The sequence below is a fragment of the Bombus pascuorum genome, chromosome 1 (assembly GCF_905332965.1).
Source record: "Bombus pascuorum chromosome 1, iyBomPasc1.1, whole genome shotgun sequence".
In the NCBI taxonomy this organism is placed as follows: Eukaryota; Metazoa; Arthropoda; class Insecta; order Hymenoptera; family Apidae; genus Bombus; species Bombus pascuorum.
In genome coordinates this window covers 5,193,550-5,212,826 of record NC_083488.1, presented here as the reverse complement: position 1 = coordinate 5,212,826, position 19,277 = coordinate 5,193,550, and the positions used below count along the sequence as shown (strand labels likewise).

At 41.1% G+C, this 19,277-nt stretch overlaps 1 protein-coding gene across 1 annotated transcript; it reads left to right on the top strand.

The window, feature by feature from the left end:
- Nucleotides 1-2,938: 2,938 nt before the first annotated feature.
- Nucleotides 2,939-17,008, top strand: LOC132909931 (sodium- and chloride-dependent GABA transporter 1-like). The gene is made up of 11 exons (XM_060965209.1): nucleotides 2,939-3,375; nucleotides 6,893-7,198; nucleotides 7,834-7,968; nucleotides 8,040-8,168; nucleotides 8,259-8,403; nucleotides 8,680-9,051; nucleotides 9,419-9,635; nucleotides 10,128-10,280; nucleotides 10,355-10,558; nucleotides 11,130-11,300; nucleotides 11,806-17,008. The coding sequence occupies exons 2-11, from the start codon at nucleotides 6,898-6,900 to the stop codon at nucleotides 11,941-11,943; spliced, it is 1,965 nt and encodes a 654-aa protein (XP_060821192.1). The 5' UTR covers nucleotides 2,939-3,375; nucleotides 6,893-6,897; the 3' UTR covers nucleotides 11,944-17,008.
- The last annotated feature ends 2,269 nt before the right edge of the window (nucleotides 17,009-19,277 follow it).

Sequence of the window (19,277 nt, the reverse complement as noted above, 5' to 3'; positions counted from 1 at the left end):
ACGAAAGCTTTGCGTAACCTATTCGATCGCTGTGTCCGTGGCTTTCGAGGGCCACGAGGTTGCTCGCGATTTTACGCTGTTTTCCGTACAACGTAATCCGCATCGAGTTATTTGGAAAATTCGTCGAGTAAAACGTGAAATTTGGCACGACGTATTTATACGAAAGGATGCGTGAAAAGATAAGGAATCATCGAATGAAGATGTTACGGTATCTAAGAGACTGGCAGGTTACCTCATTGACTGCCACTCGAATTTCATATATTTTGCTCCGACAGCTGCGATAGATTAAAACGTATACTAACGTCGTCTAAATTATTTACACTGTTGCAAACAGTCATATTTATCAAGACTGTCGTATTTAAAAAGAGTTAAGAAAACAAGCGATGTATAATTCTTCGTTGACGAATTTCTCGTATATCGACTGTTTGCTATACGTTTCCTAATTAGAAAGGGTTTGTTTCGTTCAGGAATCCGAATATCGAGACGTCTCTTATCAGTGGTGGCAACAAGTTTGGTCATCCTATTATCCGCCACCGTTGCAACCACCGGCGATGTCAGCTGGTTTGATCAGCTGGTTGATATCGATGTCGATCGCTACAACTGTCTTAGGCTGCGCGATTTCCGCGAATCGAGTGTGGAGCTTGGTCACGGAATTTATGGCCGGAGCAAAGGACGCGCTCGTGATAGTGAAACGTTACGCAAAGGCATGCTTCAAGAGGTTGGTATAACGTAACGAGCTGCCATAAACGTATGATGGCACCAGATTGAATTTCGCGTATCATGCATAAATTGCGCAATAATTCGCTTAATTCAAAAGTATCTCGTGTATTTCGCTACAACGTCAACGAAACCGACTGGTTAAACGAATTTTAGTAGACACGTTCAAACTGTAATTCCTGCATCTCGTACGTTTTCAAACAAACGCTCGTAAAATTAAATACGAATAATCTCAACAATCTCACTTTGCTCCTCTTCGTCATACATATTAGAATGTTGTTGAATCGTGTTTGTTTGATGAAAAGCGACATCCACTCGATATCATACAAACCTAAACACCTTCCACCTTTGGATCCTAACCTTAAGAATTCCATCTGCCACTTGAATCCAGTATCGTAACGTCCGTACTGCAACCACATTGGTCGCAACAAGAGCCCCTGCTAATCGAGAAGAAGATGAACGCGCCTATGAACGACAGCGAGGCCAGTTCCATGTGCGACGAGTGTCGATCCGAGATCTCGAGCGACCTGATCAACGAATCTCGAAGAGAAATCCTGCCGATATCCTACGGCACGAATTGGATGCCAAAGCCGAGTTTCTCCGGCTACAAGGACGCTCAGAGGAAAGCATCCATGAAGTCTCTGCACACGGTAGCCGTGGTGAACGACATCCAGGACTCCGACGACTTATCGCCCCGACAATTGCGTTACAAACGCGGATGTCACACGGTGATACCTAACAACTCGAGCGACCAGTCGAGCGGCTGCTGACGAACGGACGATTAAGCTGCGCGTCGTTGAATGGCCGACTTTAAAGGTGCTGTTGTACGATAAACGGTGTTGCTAAACGAGATGTCACGGCTGGGAATGGAAAATTTTGACCGATCGAGTTTATGGGTCGCTGTTGCTCGGACGGGAGCCCGAATATAGAAATTGATTTTTATACGCGACACGCGAAGATCAACAACGACGTACCTGTGACGAGCAAATCGGAATGTTTATGAGCGCATTGCGTGCTCAGGACGGATTCGACTGGCGACAGGTTCGGGAGACGTGGTACGAATTGGGTCACTACGCGTGTTTTTTCAATGACACGCCAAACGATCCGGTCCCAAGGGCATAAATAAAGGGGAAGTTCGATAGACGTTCATGGTCGTGGGGTAGGATATGAACATGTTCAGTTGAAAGGACGCCGATGTTCGTATATTTTTTAATACAGACGCGAAAGGATAGCACAGTGTTTACCGATGAACTATCCTTGGTCGACGACGTATGTCATTCTTATCTTTATATTTTTTTTGTTAAAGGTCACAGATAAATTCGAAAGCTTTTAGAAACTATATAATATATATATAATAGTGCTCGTTTAATCTTTCCTATCTATGGTAGGAACGATTAGATAGAACGATATAGATGTAAAATATTATAGAAACTATTGTATTGTACCATAAAAATTATACGCCTACGTATTTTTCCATAATATTGATGCTCTTTTTTATTCCCCGGTTAAGTCTCTAAGATGTACAGACGTATCTTTCTTATTTCAAAAAATGTACAATGTACAATCTATGGTTTTATACTTATAAAAATGATATACACGTAGTTCGTGTTGTTCGGTGGTGCCTACGCACGAAGTCTAATGCTGCGATACAGTGCGTTCTGGCAAATGGAGGGTATATATAATAATATATACATTTAATCGTTCTGACGTATTTGTGAAAACTGTAGTTGGTCGGAACGCGCATTAAACCTAGCCCATCTTACTCGAATTCTTCTTCTCAGCCTATCAAAATCGTGCGATATCGTGCTCCTTATCAAAATGAGGAAATCAATCAGAATCTTACTTTGCAAACTAAAATTCTGCTGAACGCAATTAAAGAACCACGTTCTTACATACCGCTAGTATTCCGTACATTTTGGCGCATTTCAATTTCTCAACGACGCACGAACATCCGCAGTCTACTGATCCGCGTTTTTTCCATCCGATGTTCAACTACAAACGATCAGACCGCGCGTAAATGCATAAAGCCGAAAGCCACCCCTACGTAATTTCGTCGAACATGTATCATCTATGATGTGTTCTCGCCACCCGGTTTGATTATTTACCGAATCTAAGGGTCCTGGGGGCTCAAAGCCCAGGGACAGCTTTGTTCCAGGCTTCTGGAGGGGGTGTTCGCGGCCGCGCATGCGTTTCAAAGGGATAACACTCCCCGTCTTGCGGCAAAGCATTATTCCGTAACGACATCCCTCGCAGGGTAGGTCGACACGAGGCATACTCTCCACGATCTGACACGTAATAAAACCAGTTTCCAGGCGAAAGTGCGTCGTTCGCGTCGGTTGTCATTTGTACGAACGATTTTGATCGGAAGCATTAACATCGGATAAACCAGATTTTGAGTACCTCGATTCTCGTGGACGGGAAGACCGAGGAGAAACTGTGGTCCACGACGCTGAGAGATCGGGCGTGAACGGATTGTTTTTCTCTGGGGACGTCGTACTCCGCTGCTGAACGGGGCTCCCGAGCAATGTAAACGATCGATTGGAAGACGAATAATTCGAAGAATATACGAATTACGGAAGTTACGTGCGTTGCGAAGAAATTTCAGCCGAATCGAAAATCGTGGATCTCGCGGTTACCTTGAGATCTCGCAGCCTTCAGGTAAGATAAGTTGGCGCATCTTGTCTAATCTAATCTAATCTAATTTGCAATCTAAGTACCGTAATTCGCCAAGGAACGCGCGAGCCTCGTATCGTTTTCACCATCTTCGCGAACAGATCTGTCCCTCCAGCTCCGTACGTTTTTCTTTTCAATCCTCCTTCCCGCTAACATCGTTTTTCAATAACGACGCGAAGACCGTGCCAATTTATTCTGCCATGAAAATCAACCGAATCCACGATTACAACGTCGCAGATTACACCATCCCTCGCTGATCTAATACAGGATCTAAACAGGAATAGCAACAGCTGTAAAGAACGGAAGAGAATTTTGTAAAGAAACAAACAGTTAGAAGAATATACAAATCCACGTGTACGGCGTAACGTGACACGAAGCTGTTATTGATTTTGCGTTCAGCATCCGTAGCGCGCGCACGAGTATTTGTATACAAGCAGACTCGGCCGCGCGTGTACGCACACGTGTGTCCAACTCACGCGCACACTTACACCATACGTATGGTACAGCGTAGAAACACGCGTGACCACACGAATACAAATAGTTGCGCCTGCAGGACACACGGATACGGGACATGTGTACATTTTCTCTATACAGTTCCTGTTTGCTCATTCTGAATCGGCTGGGTGGTAATAGGGGTAGCGGGACGCGCGTCACGCAGGAATCAACCCTTTCGAGGAAAGGGGGCGGGTTTTCATTGAGTCGCAGCCGGTTATCGCGACCATCGTGCGACAGATCGCATTAGAAATAATCCGCTGAGACCGTCGACGGTATACGGTTCAAGGGAAATTGACGAGAGAAATCAAATGATCGGGGTTAGATTCTACTTGTCGAATTTACAGTTTCGTTAGTTTCACTTCATTTCGTCATAACCGTTTCGTGGGTGTATTTATTGATACTTTCGTGTCACATGACACCGTTATGTTTGACGTAGCTAAGCGTATTTTATGCGTATCGAAGGGTTGGATGTCACTCCCTAAGGGATGAACAGTATATCGAGAACTGGATATCAAGGGATGGAGTAGCTGTTATCATTAGCGAAGCAAATATTAATCGAAGTATTATAGATATTTTTTCACCACTGTGTATATAGGAATTCGAACGATACGACGCGTTATTTGCGCGCAAAATTTGTCTTAGCTGAACGTCATACGTCAAGAGCATCATCGTTGATGTATGACGCCATCGATCCAGCGCGAGATCCCGGAGTTCTTGTTCGATCAGGTTTCACTGAAAATTACCTACGAACGTTCCAACGACACACGACATTCCAATTTAGTTACATTCATCGAATATCCTTGTAATTACAGCTGCAAACTATTCTGAAGGATTTTGAGGAACTGAATCAACGACCTACGTACGATCTCGTTAGTAGAAATAATTTCAAGTACGAACATGGAAACGCGGAGATTTGAATTTTATCGCTGAACCGAGCTATAATTCGCGCTTCGTCATTGCCAATTTGGTACGTTCGTCTGGCTGCATAAGTTTCATTCCCATCGACTGGTCATGTGAATGAAATGCCATTTAATGAGAATAAAGGTTACGCGTGACAGTGATAGAGTCGTAAATTGAGAGGTTTATCGAAATAGTCGTATATAAACGTTGCATGCAACGTCGAAACACAAAATTCGATGTCGCGTGTGCTGAATCAGACGGATGGTAATTAAATCTATTATTTACGTATGTACCTATGTCCTGGTTTTGCTCGCGGCCAAGCAACGTGGAATATCTTGAATCGTGTATACGATTCGTCGACGATACAGTTCGATTAACTTAATGAATTCTTTTCAAAGATTTACAAGCCTGATATAAACGTTGTTCCATTGAATCCCCGTTTCTATATCTTCTTTTTACGTTTATGTTATGCACGATATCTTTTAATCGACTTTTCGTTCTATTCAACCCTTGATCAATCCTTATCGGTTAGAAGGATATATGTATATACTATATATATACGTATCGCGTTTTTCCGTATATAGCCGATATTCTTATATTTACGTTTCTATAAATGCACAGGAAATTCAGCTTGCAACGTTTATACGCGTTTCGTACAACGCAAACAGACGATATCGATTAAATAAAAGCTTATTAACATATCGTTACTTTTTACACTAACTCAAACGCGTTATAAACGCGAGTTTTAGTCTCTAGCGTACTGAGTTGTACGGCGTATCTACGTTGCGATACACAAGGTGATGCAATAATCTTTACTTATTTGCTCGTGCTTGCAACCGCTGTTGAAACGTGCAACGACGTAGGTAGATCCGAAACAGAGCTTTTAACGTCGATTTTGATGCGAAGGTAAATGTAAATTCGCGCGAGCGAAAGCACGCGTCCTAGAAAATTGACCAAGATTTTTTACGCTGCTCACGTATTCTTCGAAAATCACGCGTCGTTTCGCAAGGTTCCTTTATTTATTCATAGGATAATAAACATCGATTCCGCGTTAAACCATAAGAACACGAGTACCCATTAGCTTCGATTTCTAGGAAGCGACGCGACGCAGTAAGCAGATAACGCTGCGTTGTTTATCGACTGGAAATTGACTTTCGCGCGTTGACGAGAAAATTGTATAGATTATGCGGCCAAACTGGCAGAACGTTACAATGTTTGCGTTGCAAATTGATCTACTACGTACGTTTGCATCCTGTAAACGATAAACGTTGAAACGTTTGAATTTTAGCGTCTGTTTGCGGAAGGTAGACTAGACGAAATTCGTTTAAGCAAATATAACAAATATTATGTTTCATTTAGAAGGAACGATATTAGAGAAGGAAAATATTCTTCGCGCTGGAATTATCGATCGGTCGAAATAACTCGGATTTTCGCTTTTATAGTTAAGCGTCTCTGGTAATATCGATGTCTATTTTCACAGAAACAGAATCGCAATTGTACGTATGCTTATTTACTTTCATCGTATTTCGCTTTTAATTAACTATACAGAAGATATTTTAGTACGCGTTCAAGTCGCCAGTTGCAGCTTTAAATTTCTATCATAATACACGAGAACGAACGAAAGGAAATAGCGGGGAAATACGAATTAAAGTCAGCCGAAGCGCGAAAACCGTCCCACTTTTAGCTACAAAGGAGGATCGTTCGTTGCAAGAGCTTGGCGACAGCGAAAGACGCTTCGCGTAAAGTAAAAAGAACGTCAAAGAGTCGTGAAACCGTATACCACCTACGCGCAACCTACCCTCGCGGAAACCGCGGAATTCGAAGCTGTAACTAAAAAAGCGATTACGTGTAGCAGCAATTACCGGAGAACGGCTACGAAGTAATCTCCAGGCGAAACTAACCTCGATTATGTCTCATAACTCGCGTGTTTCGCTATTGTCGCGTGTCACTCTCGACGAAGATGGCTCGGCACGTGCAGGACACTTTTACGTAATCTCAGCCGCAATCACGATCAATTACGCGGAATTAGTCTACTGCTGCCGGTCTCCTGAACCACGTTCAAGGTCACGAGCATGCAAAACGACAAAGACGCATCGCGTGATTTCAGGAATTATGGCGGAGAAGATGTATTATTGGGGAGAGCAGAAAGATCAGGTCGATCCGGAGCAGACGTTCATAGAGTTCAAGGCGAAATCGGTTGGTTCGAGTAGACGAAGAGATCCGAGTCACGGTGCGCCAAAGACGATCGTTTCCGCGCCGCAGAACAGGACGACGGAAGTGGAGGACCGAGAAGAGGACGCGGAACGCGGAGGCTGGGACAACAAGCTGGACTTCTTGTTCTCCTGCATCAGCGTTTCCGTGGGACTTGGAAACGTATGGAGGTTTCCGTATCTGTGTTACAAAAATGGCGGAGGTGAGTGTGAGAATTACCATAGCTTGTAGAACTCGGCTGTTTGAGTCGCGTTAGAGCGTTGCGTAAATGTCAAACGCGAAAGCTTGCTGGTCTGAAAAACGTTGTATCCGCCGTATCCGCGTCACGTCGTAATAACGCGTCGACCTTGCTTTTCGGTATTTGCAGGGGTTCGTCTATACCGGGTGGGTGGAAGAATCTTTACTCGTAAAATCTATCGCTAATATCGCCAGTAGCTTCGTGCAATTTCAACTTTTAATCGATGCTCGTAATTTTCGTAATATTCGAACGAACGAATAGATATGCAAATGATATAGTTGAGAACGCCGAGGGGACAGGGTCGAGGTAACGACTCGATCGAACTCATATTCGAGAAGATTACGAAATATGGTTATCCATGTGGAATCACGAGATTCGATCTTATGAAATTCCATGAATTATCTAGCATCTGTGATTTCCTGGAAGTAGGGCAAAGCGCGATCGGGCGTATCCTAACGAGCAACGACGATTCATCTTTAACAATGACATATCGCGTCGATAGTCGCGTATTCCGCATTGCTCTATTGATCAAGCAAATGCCGATTCAGCTTCAACTACAAATTCAAATTCAAAGTTTTAAGTCGAAATGCAAATTCTAGGTGCTTTCCTAATCACGTATGGAATTGCCATGTTGTTTTGTGGGATTCCGATATTTTTCCAAGAGGTGGCTATTGGCCAGTACCTCGGGGCAGGCGGGATGACTCTGGTAGGACAGTTGTGTCCTCTTCTGCAAGGTATTCTAAAATAAAATCACTTCTTTCTAACAGTCATCTTTCATTTTCATTCGAAAGATACTTTGGTTTAGGAGTCGGATACGCTACGATGACTATCGTATTCTTTCTGGACGTGTATTACTGCATAATCATCGCTTGGACGCTTTTCTATCTCATAAGCACCTTCGCCAACATACCGAGCGTACCCTGGAGGGGTTGTGGTTGGTTAAACGACTAATAGCAATGAAATTTTTTACTCTTTCGAAAGAATTATTATTTACATTTTTACGTATTCCAACGATATTTTATAGAAAATTGGTGGAACACCGAAAATTGTTCCGACGGCCTGAAAAAGATCGACGAATCGTTCGATAGCTCGAATGCCACGAATTCCACCTACGACAACTATACTCGAGCTGTTCCTCACCATACTACTCCGGTAGAGGAGTACTGGGAGTAAGCGAACTTTCGTAAATTTAAATCTACTAATCTGTTCGAGTAAAATCTTCGATATAATTGTCTGTAACGTTAGAAAAGATCAAAGAAATCCACGAAAATATTTTTACGGCACGAAATTTACTTACTTAATGATGATAACAGTTTTTCATTTTCTCGAAAAATCTATCACTCGACCGCAACGATTGGAATAAAGTGTGAGATTGTAGCGTAATAATCGTCGAAGGGTGTGAAACAACGATATATATGAATCTATGGCGTGTTCGACGATTTTAGACGAAGAGTTCTTGGCATCACTTCCGGTATCGAGAACATCGGTGGCATGCAATGGGAGCTGTTGGGTTCTCTGATCGTCGGCTGGCTGCTCGTTTACTTTATCATCCGACGGGGTCTGCATCAGAGCGGTAAGATCATCTGGTTTTCAGCCTTGTTCCCCTACGTGGTGCTTTTCATTCTTTTGGGAAGAGCGGTGACATTGGACGGCAGCTACGACGGCTTGCTGTACTACGTCACGCCGAGATGGTACGAATTGCTATCGCCTGGCCCGTGGATCGACGGCGCCACGCAAATTTTCTTCGCCTACAGTATCGGCACCGGGGCTCTGCCTGCTCTCGGATCGTACAACAAATTCCACCACAATTGTTACAAGTAAGCGTCGCCACTCTTTATCTTATGGTAATTTATTTCTCACGGATTCGGCGATTGTCTCAACGACTAACGGCCAGTTCAGCATTTTTTCCGCGCAACTAAATTCATTGCCGTTGAATCGGTATTTCCGAATCGAACGTTTCGCCACAGAAGGCAATACATTTTAATCGATAGTAGCGACATTATGGAAAATTTCTTTGATTTTCCCTTCTGGACTTTATCGTCACAACGAGCGCGTTAAGGTAGGTCCATTCGTACTCGAGCGTGTCGTTCGAACGAAAATAAAAAAGGAAATAAAAAAGAGAAAGAAACAAAATAAAACAAGTCAATCGCCGGACGTACCGAATGACGCGAGGTTTCGTTTCAGAGACGCGCTGATCACGTGCATAGTCAACACGTTAACCTGTTTACTGGCTGGTTGCGTAACTTTCTCTATCTTGGGTCATATCGCTTTGGAGCAAGGCACGCAAGTGTCAGAAGTGGTGAAAAGCGGGCCAGGACTGGTGTTCCTCACTTATCCAGAGGTGGTTTTGAAGTTGCCCGGTGCCTCGATGTGGGCCATCATTTTCTTCGTCATGCTACTTGTAAGTAGCATGCACTCGACTTAGCCGAACGACCGCACTCCGCTTCTTCTATGATCAGTGTCTGTTTATCGTAATCGATCACATTCTATGTACTACTTTAGCGTGAATCTAGGTCCTCGAGTTCGACTCGTTTCATCGTTCCAGCCGCTTTCATTTTCGAACGCGATTAAAGTCCGCTTTTCTTCTCTTTCGCGATAATTATAGTTTTATATTAATCTATCGTTGAAGTTGATTTAATTCCTTCGTCTTTTTAAATGGAATACGTATTTTTTTTATATGTATGTACATACTATTTTTGAAGCGACATGCTTTTCTTGTACGATAAGTTTCTCCGCGAATTGATATAAATATCATCTGCTATGTATCTCTTTTTGGAATAATTTTCCAACTGGTGATGAAATTAGGTCGAATCGCAGGACGTCGCAAGACTAGTTAATTACTCCTATCAGAGAACACGGCGAAAATAACATGGTTTTCCATTTTCTCTGACAGATACTGGGCATCGATAGCGAATTCTGTATCGTGGAATCCTTCATCACCGGAGTCGTTGACAACTGGCCGGAACTTCTTCGTCCCCATAGGAAGAAGTTCACCGTCGCAATCTGCTGTCTCATGTTCCTCTTGGGTCTTCCCATGGTGACCAACGTTAGCATCGACGCTCGACCATTTCTCAAATTTATATTTATTCGAAATATTTCAAAAATTCTTTACCATTTCAGGGTGGAGTCTACATATTCCAATTGATGGACTTCTATTCGGCGAGCGGAATGTCGATTTTGTGGGTCTGTTTCTTCCAAACGATCGCGATATCCTGGATCTTCGGTGCGAAGAAGTTCTGCGATTGTATTCATCAGATGATGGGCGTACGACTGAACAAATTTTGGTACATATGCTGGGTGGTGTTCGCGCCAGTGATTATGGCTGTGAGTATCGTGTTTGTATCAAAAAGAAAAATTTATAAAACAACATGAAAGATTCCTCTCTATCGAACGGTTCTTCTTCGATCGTTCGAAGGTAGAAGAAAGCGACCGAACGCGAGGCGAAGATTGAATTTTCTCGTACAAATGTAGAACGATTTGAAAAGACCGATCTGCGAAGGCTTGACGAATGATCGTTAATTTCTCGCGCTCTGTCTACGAAGAACAGCCTAATCGATCAGATAGTAATCTTCTCGAAGGTGGATGACAGGGCTATTTATCTGATCGTCCTCGCGCAATATCGCGCATTTCTATGCTCCATCGATTTTACGCTTAACGATCTCGTCTCAACATTGCAAACGTATCTCGATAAGATCGATTCGCGAGCGAAAATTAATTAAATAGTCGAGATCAATAGCTTCGTCTCTTGCTGTCTATCTATATAACTGTAAGGGCGAGGCCTGTAAGAAAAGAAGCTGCTTCTACGGATCGTGTTTCAAGTCGAGATACAAGTGTAAACTCGAATTTGAAAATTCCAACTGCGACATTCGATTCGTCAACGTTTCTTCTTTTCCAGTTCATCTTCGTGTTCCAATGCGTGCAGTACAAGCCCTTGAAATACGGAAGTAGTTACGAGTATCCAACATGGGCGGAAATCGTGGGTGTTTGTCTCAGCCTGTCATCGATGATCTGGATACCGGGTTACGCTCTTTACTACGTCATCGTTACTCCAGGATCCATCAAGGAGGTGAAACATTAGTATTACGTTGTCCGGAAAGTGTCTTCCTTTCGCAAACGTGTTTTTTTACGACAGTACACCTTCGTACAAACGTGAAACTAAGAACAGAAGAAAATGGATCGTACGTAATTCGACAAAATAAGAAAAAACAAGAAACGTTGTGCGTCTATTATTTTCTCATAAAACGAAAGAAACTTTTCGGACAGCTTAATATTTTCTTAGCAAACGTATCGATCTTTGTCGATGGAGATAAAATTCTTTTTCAACATTGAACGAAACTGAAATAAATCGAGAACGTAGAAAATACAAGCACCGTTTAAAATTCGGAAACGCAAATCTTTTTCCAGATTCGTTACAAATCTCGGCATTATGCCGTTTCAATCAGGCCACTTTGTCTGTAATTGGTACCGTTGTTAAAAGTTGTAATCGGTTTTGTTCGCGATTCTTTTATTCAATTTCTAGTAATTTGAGGATCCGTTTATGAGTACCAACACATGTACGTGATAATTTTCAGAATATCCTGAAAGGTTTGAAGCCGAACATAAAGACGCATCCGAAGTTACCAAAGGGCGAGAAATCAGCGGTGATACCAATGTCAGAGAGCAGCGCCGGATTAATCACCAAGAACAATAGTTTCCTAAGTCAAACATGATCGCCGTAAACGGCTTTCTTATTCCCTGTCATAGGTTGTAATTACCGTAAGTGTAGTATTTTTAACAGAATCTCAAAATCGAAGTATGTGTCGAACACGCAGAGCAGCTCGACTTAGTCTCGTGGTTTAATTGGAGAAACTGTTGGAAGGTATCCGCAGACCGACCGACGTTAAGAAAATTACTACGGTGATAGTGCACGATAGAGCGAGCGTAATTAGTGCGAGCGTAATTCGAGCGACTGCTGCAATCAAAATACTGGCCTCGTTCCTTCTACATGATATATTTAAACGATACTGATACCACGTAAAAAGAAGAGCTATTTAGAAAAATGAGAGAGAGAGAGAGAGAGAAAAAGAGAGAGAGAGCGAAGAAGAGTTGAACACAAAATCTAGAGTATATTACGATAGTAGCAGATATCGTTAGTTTTCGGATAGCTATCGAAGATAAGTCGAAGAGGTGTGTATATTTTTCTATCGCGGTTTTCAATCGCGATGCTCCCACAAACGATTATTAAACGCGAGAAACGTAATTTATTTGATAGTCTGGTTCTTTTCTTCTTTTTCTTTTTTTTCGCGCGAGGAAACGAGAGATTAAAAATAAAGCTTGAACCTTTGCCTTGTAATATCAAACTAGAGACAGGATACGGATCATAAGTGAAGTCCGACAAAAACAGATTTTACTTTTTTATTTTTTGTAAGGCTTACAGCTGTAGCTTTAAGCTTTAAGCTGTAAGGCTTAAGTCGAGGCTTGATCGAAACGCTAATTTTAACTTTAACTTTTTAAACTGAAAATTACGCAAGTGATTTGAATTTAAAAAAATGAAGATCGTAAGTCGTAACACTGATTTAAACAGCTACGAAAGGAAAGCACAAGGCAAAGGGTTGATCAAATCGACGTGCAAAAAGAAACGTCGAGACGTGAAATAATTTTTGGAGGAGCAATTGTATTTTTATTCAGCGGACGAACGTTTTGAAACTTTGAAAATCGATTTGAAAGTCTCGATCGTAAGATGAATTCTAATGATGATTACGAAAGAAATAGTTCGACGTGTCTCTCATAAAAAAGATACGTGTTTTTTTTTCTTTTTTTTTTTATTTAGATCGATCGATATTTGCGGATTTAAAACGTTCGTTTATTTTTTCTAAGATGTTGTTTAATACGCGAGTTTCGCTCAACGGAAGTTTTACGAGATTAAATTTACGCGAACCGATTTCTACCAAAATTTCTACCAGCATTTTTATCAGTCGACGGACGCTTGTTTTTCGGAACGCACGAAGAAATTCTTGCGAACGACGCGGTTCGTAGGATCGTTAGAACAGTTAAAGATTAAATTACAGATAATAAAATTTGTGCCTCAACGCTGACACCGTTGCGACCAATTTTTTAAATGGAAAAAATTTTAACGACACGTTAGATCTATTGGAAAATTCTGCCGTCTTTCGTCTTTTTTACCCGAAACTTTCTTACGAACTTTACATATTCAAAACGATGTTAATTATAAAAAGTTAGCTACCTCTGACAAGTTTATTTCTACACGTTGTCCTTCTACGTTCTGATTAAAGTCGATAAAGGGAAGTTTGTGATATATCGTAGCATAAAAACGAGACAGAATTTTTCGACAGAGATTCCACGAAAAGAGGATTTTTCTACTAAAATCGATCGAGTTGATCACAGGACAGAAACGTGCCTCGCAGAAACCGTTGGTACCGTAATCCCTAAAAGCTGTCGAGTTAGAAACAAACGATTACGTTTACAGATTTCACGATCAATTCGTAGAAGATCGAAAACCGAGATTAATATTTAGCAACTGTTTGTTCGACGAAGACGTTCGAATTTAGGTAGAAACTCCTTGTTACCTGATTCTTTTAACGAAGAAATCAAAGCTTTGTTTCGATCGCAGTGGTTTCATACGAAGGTTCGTAATTCCAAGATATAAGTATAAGATAAAAGTATATATAACTAGTTTTATTGAAGAATATATAAGGATTTATCGATATATGATCCTAAAGTTACTATAAGAGCTATTTCAATATTGATTATTCGAGACACTGTTACTTGCATTAATAGTATATTTTTTGCGAATGAAATTCGAACGACCAATTAATAGTATTCGAACAAACGAGAAAGAGTATAATATCGTTTCGAACGAATGACGAGTTTGAAAATATTATCGAAATCGATCTACGAATTTGTATATACAGAGTGGGTCGAACGTCGATCGTACGATACATACGTATACTTTTTTTTAAATCCTACATCCGTCTATTCGTAGACTTTTTACATGACCTGTACTTATGGGTGCATGAATTAAGTTCAATTTAAATAGCGCGTACAACGTTTTCGAAACTAAGTTATCGGAAAGGTCAACGTTTAATAATAAATGTTTGAGTTGTTTACCCGTGCAATTTATGCATGCTTGGTTTCCAATTAATAATTGCCAGCTATGAATATTCGATTCTATGTTTTCAGTTATACAGTATCGGTTATAATTATTTAAATATGCTAAAATTAACTCGCCTAATCTGTTACCGAATTAGCTGCGAATAATATTCGCTTTATAGGACAAATGAAAGGCACCGACGAAGCTCGTATAGCATCGAACGAACTAAATCGCGTGTCCCTGAATATTTTTTACCCATTTCGAGTCCAACCTTGCATTCGTCAAAGACACGATTAGATCGTTGACTCACGCTGTATATAAATAAAAAGTCACGTTTTAGCAAAACTGGATGTTTCAGGATTTATTTGGTTGGCGAACATGAGCAATAAAGATACTCGTAACGCAACGTTACAAGTTTGAAAACAGGCCTAAGTAATAGTTCTGTCGTTTAAATCGTTTACACGCGATCGCTTTGCGCCCTATTTAAACAATTTTTAATAGTTGTTGATGTTGTACGATATCGAGAGATCGTCCGAAAGCTTTATACGACGTTCGTTTATGTATATTTTATTGTCGCATTGTTACGACGCGAGTGACATTGTAATAGCGAGCTAAGGATGCTGCAAGTCCACGTGGTTCAATATTTTCCACGATGACCGCGCGTTGTCATCGTTTCGTTACATGTATACTTTTATACAGAAAGCTACGAAGCCGTTTATTTTTGCGATAGTTTAGTGGACTGCGTGTATTTCTGTGGAAACTGAACGGATTAGACGCAACAGGATGCGAAGATACACCGCGCATTTCCAGATGTTTTTCAGCATAAAACGACATGTCGACGAATCGATAACGGATAAATCGTCGATTAAATTTACAATTTGAAAAATATAAAAGGGAAACGATATAGATAGCGCAGAAATTTAACGGGAAGAGGATATTATTTCTAAAAATTGTCGAAATAATAATATCGCTGACGAAAATCTTGGCGTATGTCCGAAATTAAAAATAAGCAGAAACGCGTAAAGAATATTTTGAAGAGAAACGTTTCGATCGAAGAACTGGCGTCAGACTATCGATCGATACGTGGGTTAGGAAGATTTTGTTGGAACCGGTAAACGGAATTACAAAAGATTAATCGCAACGCGTCGAATCGCCCGACTCGGCAGACCATAAACAACGTAAATCAGCTTAAACGAAAACAATGGAGTATCACGGGTTCATCGGAATTTAGTAGCGGCCCTCGTGCGTCTAATCTCGTTCATTGATCAACCGAACAATTAGCCGAGCATAGAGCGATTCACCGAGTGAATGACCGCTAATTACCGTCGCGTTAATCAATATATGTACTTTTGATCGTTTCTCTGCGGATTAAGCTGTACGCGATGCGTGACAAGTATTCCCATGCACGAATCAACAGCTGACACAGATATCCAGGGTGCGTCGCAAACCCAACCGAAACGAGCAGAATCGTATCGCCTCGACATCGACGTTCCGTTTCGTGCCAATACGTTTCGGCCCGTAAATGCCATATGCGCGCGTTTGTATACTATCGACGAAAAGTTTCAAAGCAGCAGGTCTTGTTTATTTTCTTCGCTCCATTTGTATTGAATTTCGGTTTACCTTTGTCGCTTATATTTATCGTAATTCATGCCTTCCGGTTTAGCATCGTAACTTCCGGTATACGTCGTATTTATTTATCGCTACGTTGCGAATTAATCCACTCGTTTCTACAGATATAAATTAACATTTTATTCGAATATATCGGATAAAAGTATATTCGCGGTATTGTCACGTTGATCGATCGTATTGTATCCATCTATGTTACATACTTCGTCGTTTTATCTATTTATCGTAGCATATAAAATTAGCGATAAGTTACATTTGTCGTTAGCGCGAAGAACGCTTATCATGTTGTTTACCTTTGCAGAGTCAAGTTGCTTCCAAACTTTCAGTGGGTAGTGTACGTAATCGTTTATAATAGGCTCGTTGCGCTGCGAACGATAGAATACGCCATGGAAGCTTGTACCAGCGTGCGAACTCGGTTAATTACCGAATGCGAATTAGCCGTTTAACAAAGGATAGGTTAAGCATCGAGGAGATTAAATGCGAAGGGGAACAACAACGCGGAGATATCATTTTAGCACGAGATGACTTGGTTTGCCATTTTTCTCAAATCCTTTCATCGCGTGCAAACATTTGTCTTTCGATGGTTTTGAGTATCGTTTCGTTCGGTGCTTTTTTGAACGGTCTTTTTCACCTTTGTATGTTTCGTATCTTTTACGTATCGGTTTTTTGCCGGGCGGTTGGTTTTTCAAGATCGCGTCATAACTCGCGGTTACCTGAATTCGGTGTTTACTGTTCCAGTAATTAGGTCAGTATAAATTGATAATACGGTATTTTTGACATCTTTTTATCTTCTCAAACGTTCAGAATTTTTGATATCTTTTATTTCGTTCAAATAATCGTTGCCATCTTACGATGAAAAAATTGCAAATTGCACCTCTTCGCATCTTATCCTTGCAACCATTCTGATTACTGCGACAAGAAATTCAATCGAAATTTCCCGTTTTACCTTCGAATGGAATATATTGGAGAATTCAATTATTTACATATGTGCGAAGAAATGGAATCTGTCTCGAAACAGTATTGTTTTGTAAGCGAAAATTAAATGTATCTACAATGGACACGTGTTTCATTTATCGTAATTCGTTTTGACAAGCTGTCGGCGATGATCCTCGTACAAATTTTTCCCTTTGTTATATTTCACTTCTCTTTCGTTTTATTTGTCAGTCGAACGTTTAATTTGCAAAATCAGTGGAAGGAATCATTGCGAGAACAAAATACTCGCAACGAATTAATAAAATTACCCGAAACCAGAACGATATCGGTGCATGTTAAGTTTTTCCTCCTACGAACATCGTTTTTTTACGAATTTACATATGTATAACGTTATCCATCTGAGAACCACAGGGAAAAGATACGAGTCATTTTTTTTTTTTCTTTTTCATACATGAGGGTAATTTTAAAATTCAGTAGCTCGTGAACCAGTCGTATATCACCGAAACCATCTTTTTGTCGATTTAGCCGAGGTTCTCCCGAAGAACATTCGCGTCAAAAATATTGATTTATGTACAGGATGTTTCATAAGAAACGATCAATATTTATGTGACGGAGTCAGCAACTAAAAAGCACGAAAAGGTTCGTATCAACGTGCGTCCTATTTGATCTCGTTTACAAGATACAGCGAGTTTTGCGTGTTATCATCTCGTATCCGATTATTAGCTTCATAGCAGATGCTCGAAACGACTCGCTTGCGTCTGAACGCATGCATGGAGAAATCTTGCTCTCGATGTGTTGACTCGTTCAATGTCCACGGAAGTTGCTTGAATTTGTTGAAAACCTTGTTCAATTTTATGGCCAGATGTTTCGACGCTTTCGGTACACGTTGAGTATACACTGCATCTCGAGTATTCGTACAAATAAAAATCCAATGGATGCGTTAAAATGTAAGGACGTGAGTTCTCGTACGAAGGTAAGTCAGATACGAAATGATAGAATACAAAACTCGTTACGTCTCGTAAACAGGATCGGATAGTCAACATAAGGTCGATACGATCTTTTCTATCGTATTTACGAGCTGAGTCGAAAGTATTGCTCGCATATTATGAAACAGCCTGTATATAAATCAATGTTTTTGACGAAAATATTCTTCAGGAGTATGCGAACTAAATGGATGAAAGGATCGATTTTACCAAATCGTTTTGGCCATCGGTTTATTTGGAAAAACACGTCGATACGAATATTTTTTTATTGTTTTTTACACGCTGAGTCTGATGTCGCTTAAACATTGACCGCTTATTACGAGACACCCTGCATAGAAGATGCACACTTCTGACGAGGCCAAATATACAAGTTGCCAAAGTAAACCCCTTAAACCCCAAATAACATAAAAATCGGAAAACTAACAGAATTATACCTACCGTGCTTCTCTGCTATAAAATTTTCACATAGTAACTTCGAGACGAACAAACATGTCGTTACCAGATGAACCTTTACGTATTTATTATGGACGAAATCGATATTCCTCGAGTTCGCTAAATTATTACGCGGAAAATTTTCGTCGCAGACGGGACCGAAAAACAAGCTTCATAAAATTTGGGAACCTTGCGAGTGAACGCGTGACCGGATAACAGGATCAGTGGGAATGGAGGAGGACCCGTGAACGAATGACTGGGATTTATTTGCCGTTAGAAAAATTGATACAGTCTGTCGCCACCATAGCCGGCGCACACTTTATCCCCGGCGTGTCCGTGAAAAATTCAAAGCGCGCTTCGCGAAAGAGAACGACCTCGCGCCGTCGAATATTCCAGAAAGGAGAATGAAAACGGCACGAACGCGGTACGCGTTGATTGTACAGTGAATAGAGCCTTTGTCACCGGACGAATTCAATCGGAAATTCTGTACAGGGTTTCGCGATTTCCCCTCTCTCACGCTCTTCCATCCTTCGTCTTGCGCGAGCTTGTTCCTTACGGTCTCTCCCGAAAGTCTATTGTCAGGTTTTCAAAGTCCAGATCTCGGATATTCAGAGCGTCCTTCAAAATAGGAGCTTGACTCTCGAATTATTTTATCGCTCTGCGTACACTTTGAAGGCGAAGAACTGGCTTTAGAGCCGTTTGTCGAAATTTCATTTTGCAGTCTGGTCCAAGGGGACGAAGAACTCGGTGCAGCATTTCCAGGTATTTCGATTCGTACGGTATATCGAATAAATTGTAGTCGTGGATTAGGTGGGGCAAGTAAGTAACATGATTTTTCAAAGAACCGCGAAAGTTATGACAAGGCTCGTAGAGAAAAGAGTGGACAGCCGAGTGGAAAGACGACAAACGATGGTAGAAAATACGAGAAAATATATCGGTGGAAAGTACATATATCGATAGATACTTGTTTATTTGTATT

Excerpts from the sequence above, each read along its gene's own strand:
- LOC132909931 (XM_060965209.1), top strand. The coding sequence starts at position 6,898 with ATGGCGGAGAAGATGTATTATTGGGGAGAGCAGAAAGATCAGGTCGAT. Across the intron at positions 8,169-8,258 it reads CGTACCCTGGAGGGGTTGTG|AAAATTGGTGGAACACCGAA; the intron begins GTTGGTTAAACG and ends GATATTTTATAG. Across the intron at positions 10,559-11,129 it reads TCGCGCCAGTGATTATGGCT|TTCATCTTCGTGTTCCAATG; the intron begins GTGAGTATCGTG and ends CTTCTTTTCCAG.